At 59.6% G+C, this 6,639-nt stretch overlaps 2 protein-coding genes across 2 annotated transcripts in view; one reads left to right on the plus strand and one right to left on the minus strand.

Annotated features, from left to right (window-relative positions):
- The window catches only part of ENH_00085490 (hypothetical protein, conserved), a gene marked incomplete at both ends in the record, with an annotated part of 5,798 nt that extends 345 nt beyond the window's left edge, over window positions 1-5,453 (minus strand). The window contains 3 exons of the mRNA XM_013577953.1: window positions 1-427; window positions 770-867; window positions 4,080-5,453. The exon at window positions 1-427 is cut by the window's left edge and continues 345 nt beyond it. Coding sequence (XP_013433407.1) covers window positions 1-427; window positions 770-867; window positions 4,080-5,453 — 1,899 coding nt within the window. The remainder of the gene's footprint in view (window positions 428-769; window positions 868-4,079) is intronic.
- Window positions 5,454-6,580: 1,127 nt separating this feature from the next.
- The window catches only part of ENH_00085500 (zinc finger (CCCH type) protein, putative), a gene marked incomplete at both ends in the record, with an annotated part of 4,443 nt that continues 4,384 nt past the window's right edge, over window positions 6,581-6,639 (plus strand). The window contains one exon of the mRNA XM_013577954.1: window positions 6,581-6,634. Within this exon, the coding sequence (XP_013433408.1) occupies window positions 6,581-6,634 (54 nt within the window). The remainder of the gene's footprint in view (window positions 6,635-6,639) is intronic.

Genomic DNA, 6,639 nt, shown 5'->3' on the forward strand with positions numbered 1-6,639 from the left:
CTGCTGCTGCTGCTGCTGAAGCAGCGCCTGCTGCTGCTGCTGCAGCTGCAGCTGCGGGTAGTGCACGCGCTGCGGCTGCTGCTGCTGCGGGTAGCCGTGCCTGAAGGCATAAGCGTCCTCCGGACGCCTCAGCCACAGCTGCTGCTGCTGCTGCTGCTGCTGCTGCTGCTGCAACGCCCAATCCCACTGCTGCTGCTGCTGCTGCTGGCGGCTCTGCTGCTGGTGCCTCAGGCTTCTCTCTGCTTCCGCCTCAGCACCATGTTTTGTTTTCTGTTTTTTAATTTCTTTTTTCGCCTGCAAGTCGAAGGCCCGCAGCCGCCGCCGCGTCCACACAGTCGGTGCTTCTGCTGCTGCTGCTGCTGCTGCTGCTGCTGCTGATGTTGGGTTCCACAAAGGCGCAGTCCGACGAATAGATAGCGAATGCAACCTGCAGCAGCAGCAGCAGCAGCAGCAGCAGCAGCGAGGGGACCAGTGGGGATGCAGAGGCAGCAGCAGCAGCAGCAGCACTGCGGAAGCAGCAGAAATGGCGCTTACAAGAAAAGGAACATAACAGCAGCAGCAGCAGCAGCAGCAGCAGCAGCAGCAGCAGCAGCAGCGCCCGGCGCCCAAATCCCGTCTGCCGCCTCGGCAGCGGCGACTGAGCCTTTGGAGTTGCGAGTAGTTTTAATTAATTGAATTAAATGAAATTAAAATTAAATTAAAATTAAATTAAAATTAAATTAAAATTAAATTAATTAAAAATATTTATTTTCCACTCTCACCCGTGGCGGTGCAGCGGAGGGCCGCAGAGCCAGTGGCTGCTGCTGCTGCAGCGGATACACCGCAGCCGCCCGTCCCGGGGGCTAGACCCGTACCGCCGCTGCAGCAGCAGCAGCAGCAGCAGCAGCAGCAGCAGCAGCACAGGCAGCAGCAGCAGCACAGGCAGCAGCAGCTGGGCGGCAAGAGCGAGGAGCAGGCAAAGTCGCAGCAGCAACGCAGCCAGCCAGCTAGCTAGCCAGCCAGCTTGATAGCCAGCTAGCTAGCTAAATAGCCAGCTAGCTAGCTAGCTAAATAGCCAGCTAGCTAGCTAGCTAGCTAGCTAAATAGCTAAATAGCTAGCTAGCTAGCCAGCTAGCTAGCTAGCTAGCCAGCTAGCTAGCTAGCTAGATAGGATAGCTAGCTACGCGGGTGCACCTCGCCGGCTCTGCCTACTCCTTCATCTGACTACACAAATAGCTGGCTGGCTAGCTAGCTAGCCAACAAGCTAGCTAGCATAGCTGCATAACTAGCTAGCTAGCTAGCTAGCTAGCTAGCTAGCTAGCGAGTTATGCAGCTGTGCTAGCTAGCTAGCTAGCTAGCTAGCTAGCTAGCTGTGCAGCTATGCTAGCTAGCTAGCTAGCTAGCTAGCTGTGCAGCTATGCTAGCTAGCTAGCTAGCTGGCTAGCTAGCTGGAGTGGCTGCTTACGTCCCAGAGATTGCGAATGAAGGAAAGGCGGCTGCTGCTGCAGCGGTGCGAAGAGAAGCGGAAAGCAGCAGAGCCGCAGCGCGGGCAGAAGGCCCCTAAACACAAAAACAAACAGCACCTGCTGCTGCTGCTGCTGCTGCTGCTGCTGCTGCTGCTGCAGCGGCTGCGGGAGGTGGTTGGGGTGCTGCTGCTGCTCTTGAAGCAGCAGCAGCAAAGCAGCAGCAGCAGCAACACCGCGTCGATGACAGACAGCGGAAGCAGCAAGGCAAAACACAACCAGAAGCATTAGCATTAGCATTAGCAGCAGCAGCAGCAGCAGCAACAGCAGCAGCAGCAGCAGCAGCAGCAGCAGCAGCAGCATACGCGGGCAGGGCTCCCTCGTTGTGCTGCTTCTCGGGCAGTTAAGAGCAGCACAAAAAGAACAAACTGAAAGAGAAGTTTTATGAAGGCCCATTAAAAACAAATGCGACTGCAGCAGCTGCTCCTTAGTTGACTGCAGCACTGCCAGCTGCTGCTGCTGCTGCTGCTGCTGCTGCTGCTGCTGCTGCTGCTGCTGCTGTTGCTGCTGCGACGGTTGCAGCGTCGTCTGGCCTTGCTGTTGGCTGCTCGGCTGCTTCTGGTCGCCCTTTTGCTGCTGCTGCTGCGGCTTCTGCTGCAGCTTCTGCTGCTGTTGCTGCTGCTGCTGCTGCTGCTGCTGCTGCTCCGGCCATAGCGGCAGCAGCCGGACGAAGTTGCTGAGAATAATTCGCTGCGAATTTGCTGCTTCATCCGCTTGCTGCTGCTGCTGCTGCGGGCTCGTTGCAGCAGCAGCAGCAGCAGCACGCATGCGGCCGTCAGTCTGCTGCCGCAGATCAGCAGCAAAATAGCGGTCCCCTGTGCTGCTGCTGCTGCTGCTGCTGCTGCCAAGGGGCCCCCTTAGGGGGCCCCCATCTGAGCAGCAATACTTTCTTTCCAGCAGCACTTGCTGCTGCTTCAGAGCTGCATGCAGCGCCTTGCGGTCAACGCGGTACAACCCGCTGCTGCTGCTGCTGCTGCTGCTGCTGCTGCTGCTGCTTTCATTGTTGTTGCTGCTGCTGCTCTGTGGGTTGCCACTGCTTGATGCAGTTGGCTGCACCCCATTGCAGCCAGCAGCAGCAGCAGCTCCTGCTGCTGCTGCTGCTGCGGGGGGTTGCTGCTGCAGCGGCAGCAGCAGCCCATTCTTTTCCATTCTCCGACCGAGCCGCTGCAGCAGCAGATTAAAACCAGCAGCAAATGCTGCTCCTCCTGCTGCAGCAGCACCTGCTGCTGCTGCTGCGCGACCTGCAGCAAGGTACAAAGTGGTGTCGGCTTTTTTGGTGTCTTCTGCTGCTGCTGCTGCTGCTGCATCTGCTGCTGCAGCGTCCTTCTGGCGCCCGGGCCTCCGCCTCGGGTGCTGGAACTTGCTGCTGCTGCTGCTGCTGCTGCTTTGCTGCTGCTGCTGCTGCTGCTCGTTCACTGGCGTCGGCTTCAGCAGCTCTTCTAACTCAGGGTCTCCCTCCACCTCCAGCTGGAAGATAGGGTCCTCGCTGCTGCTGCTGCTGCTACTGTTGCTGCTGCTACTGCTGTTGCTGCTGCTGCTGCTGCTGCTGCTGCTGCTAGTGTTTTTGGCTCCATCGCCGCTGCTGCTGCTGCTGTTTGTGCTGCTGGCTTTGCTGCAGGGGAGGTTTCCGCTTGCGTCTGCCTTTGAAACGGGCTGTTGCTGCTGCTGCTGCTGTTGCTGCTGCTGCTGTTTTTGTTGTTGCTGCGGTTGTTGCTTCTGCTGCTGCTGTTGCTGCTTCTGCTGTTGTTGCTGCTGCTGCGGTTGTTGCTTCTGCTGCTGCTGTTGTTGTTGCTGTGGTTTTTGTTGTTGCTGCAGCTGTTGTTGTTGCTGCTGCTGCGGTTGTTGCTTCTGCTGCTGCTGCTGTTGTTGTTGCTGCGGCTTTTGTTGTTGCTGCAACTGCTGTTGTTGCTGCTGCTGCGGCTGTTGCTTCTGCTGCTGCTGTTGTTGCTGCTGTGGTTTTTGTTGTTGCTGCTGCGGTTGTTGCTTCTGCTGCTGCTGCTGCTGCTGTTGCTGTTGTTTCTGTTGCTGCTGCAGCTGTTGTTGTGGCTGCTGCTGCGGCTGTTGCTTCTGCTGCTGTTGTTGTTGCTGTGGTTTTTGCTGCTGCTGCAGCTGTTGTTGTTGCTGCTGCGGTTGTTGCTTCTGCTGCTGCTGCGGTTGTTGCTTCTGCTGCTGCTGCTGTTGTTGTGGCTTTTGTTGTTGCTGCAGCTGCTGTTGTTGCTGTGGTTTTTGTTGTTGCTGCTGCGGTTGTTGCTTCTGCTGCTGCTGCTGTTGTTGCTGTTGTTTCTGTTGCTGCTGCAGCTGTTGTTGTGGCTGCTGCTGCGGCTGTTGCTTCTGCTGCTGTGGTTGCTGTGGTTTTTGCTGTTGCTGCAGCTGTTGTTGCTGCTGCGGTTGTTGCTGTTGCTGCTGCGGTTGTTGCTGCTTCTGCTGCTGTTGCTGTTGTGGCTGCCGCTGCTGCTGCTGCTGCTGTTGCTGCTGCTGCCCCTGGTTGCCCGTCGGCGTTCCCTGCGCCGCTGAGCCCTCTGCTGCAGCAGCAGCAGCAGTGCTGCTGCGATTTTTGCTGTTGCTGCTGCTACGAATCCTGCCTTTGCCCCCTCTGCTGCTGCTGCTGCTGCTGCTGCTGCTGCCAGGATTGCGAATGCTTCCTCTGTTTGTGGTCCACGGAGTCCTTGCTGCTGGGGGCTGCGTGGCTGGCGTTGAGCCGAGTGCGGTGCTGCTGCTGTTGCTGCTGCTGCTGCTGCTGCTGCGCCTCTTGCTGCTGCTGCTGCTGCCGCGGGTTTTGCTGCTGCTGCTGCCGCGGATTTTGCTGCTGCTGCTGCTGCTGCCCGGAAGCCCTACGCAGTGTACGTACTGCACTTCAACGCGATCGCCATCCACAAAGATTACTTCTCGCTGCTGCTGCTGCTGCTGCTGCTGCTGCTGCTGCCGCTGCTGCAGAGTTGGGGAGTTTGCCCACAGAGAGACGTCGGGGCTGCTGCTGCTGCTGCTGAGGGGATGGCCGTAGCTGTAGGGCAGCTGCTGCAGCTGCTGCTGCTGCTGCTGCTGCTGGGGGCTTACGCCCCAAGAAGGCAGCTGCTGCTGCTGCAGCGGCAGAGCCGTGCGTGCAGCAGCAGGAGATGCAGCAGGATATTGGATGGGGCGTTGCTGCTGCTGCTGCTGCCAGGAAACTCCTCCATAATGTATGTGGCGCTGCTGCTGCTGCAGCAGCAGTTGCTGCTGCTGCTGCTGCTGGAGTTGCTGCTGCTGGAGCTGCTGCTGCTGGAGCTGCTGCTGCTGGAGTTGCTGCTGCTGGAGCTGCTGCTGCTGGATCTGGTGCTGCTGGATCTGCTGCTGCTGGATCTGCTGCTGCTGGAGCAGCTGCTGCTGCTGCAGCTGCTGTTGCTGGTGCAGCTGCTGTGGGTGCAGCTGCGGGTGCTGCAGCTGCTGCAACTGCGGGGGCTGCAGCTGCTGCGGGTGCTGCAGCTGCTGCAGCTGCTGCGGGTGCTGCAGCTGCTGCGGGTGCTGCAGCTGCTGCAGCTGCTGCGGGTGCTGCAGCTGCTGCAGCTGCTGCGGGTGCTGCAGCTGCGGCGGGTGCTGCAGTTGCGGTGGGTGCTGCAGCTGCTGCAGCTGCTGCGGGTGCTGCAGCTGCTGCAGCTGCTGCGGGTGCTGCAGCTGCTGCAGCTGCTGCAGCTGTGGCACGTGCTGCAGCTGCGGCGGCTGCTGCAGCTGCGGCTGCTGCAGCGGCGGCGGCTGCTGCAGCTGCGGCTGCTGCAGCTGCGCGTAGCTGCCGCCGATTTGCACAGGCTGCTGCTGCTGCAGCAGCAGCACCTGCCTCTTCCGCTGCTGCTGCTGCTGCTGCGGGGAAGGTGTGGGGGGCCCCTCACTCCTGGGGGGCCCCCAGGGGCCCCACGGGGTCAGGGGGCCCCTGAAGGCAATGGGGGCCCCCGGGCTTTGGGGGCCCCTCTGCTGCTGCATGCTTCTTGCTGCTGCTTCGCCGTTAGTGCATTATGAACTTGTTGCAGCAGCAGCAGCAGCAGCTGCTGCTGCTGTCGCTGCAGCGCGGGTCACGCTACTGCTGCTAACAGGGCTACCGTTGCTGCTGCTGCTGTTGGTACTGCTCTTATGGTTTCCGCTGCTGCTGCTGCTGCTGCTGCTGCTGCTGCTGCTGCTGCTGCTGGTGCGGCTGCTGCAGCAAACACTCGATACGTCTCTTGCAGCTGCTGCAGTGTCTGCAGCAGGAAAATGACTGCGGCGCTACTGCTGTTGCTGCTGCAGCTTCAGGTGCTGCTGCTGCTTCTGCTGCTGCGGCTCCGAAGAAAATCACTGCGAGTGCAGCCTCGGTTGCTGCTGCTGTTTGTTTGCTGCTGCTGCAGCAGCAGCTGCTGCTGCTGTGTCGCAGCGCGAATCCAGACAAGCTAAAAAGAAAATTAAGTTTTGACTTTCGAAGTCAAAAAAGCATTAAAATTCTGCAGCAGGGGGTAACACCTTGAAGGAGCAGCATGCAGCTCCAGCAGCAGCAGCAGCAGCAGCAGCAGCAGCAGCAGCCTGTGCTGCTGCAGCCACGCCAGCAGCAGCAGGGCCGGCTGCTGCGCTGGTGCTGCTGCATGTACTGCTGAGGGGCTCCCCTGCAGGTTCTTTCTTTTCCTTTTTTACGTTTTCAACTTCTTGGGTTTAGCAGCAGCTATTTAGCTTTTTGCTGTTGCAGCAGCAGCAGCAGCAACAAGTGGTTGCTGCTGCAGCACCTGGCCCCGTCCGTGCCTGCTGCTGCTGCACCTTCGACCGCAGCAGCCGCAGCAGCAGCAGCTGCTGCTCCTCCTGCCCTTTTGCCTGTGACTTGCCTTATTTTGCTGCTACCTTTTGATTGTTGCTGCTGCGGACCGCCACTGCAGCAAAAACAGCAGCAACAGCAGCAGCAGCGCCAGCCCCACTGCAGCAGCAGCAGCAGCAGCAGCAGCAGCCGCAAACCCTACCTGCGCATGCACGGCCGCTCCCCGCAGTTTCCCTCGTCGAATTCCAAGGCCTAAGTGCAAACAGCAGCAGCAGCAACAGCAGCAGCAGCAACAGCAGCAGCAGCAGCAGCAGCAGCAGCAGAAACCAGCAAAATGGCAGCCCTAGGAGCAGGCCGGGAGGTCCAGCCATCGCTGGCCTACCGCACAGTGCT

This window comes from Eimeria necatrix, genomic scaffold (assembly GCF_000499385.1).
Source record: "Eimeria necatrix Houghton genomic scaffold, Enh_scaff98, whole genome shotgun sequence".
NCBI classification, from domain to species: Eukaryota; Apicomplexa; class Conoidasida; order Eucoccidiorida; family Eimeriidae; genus Eimeria; species Eimeria necatrix.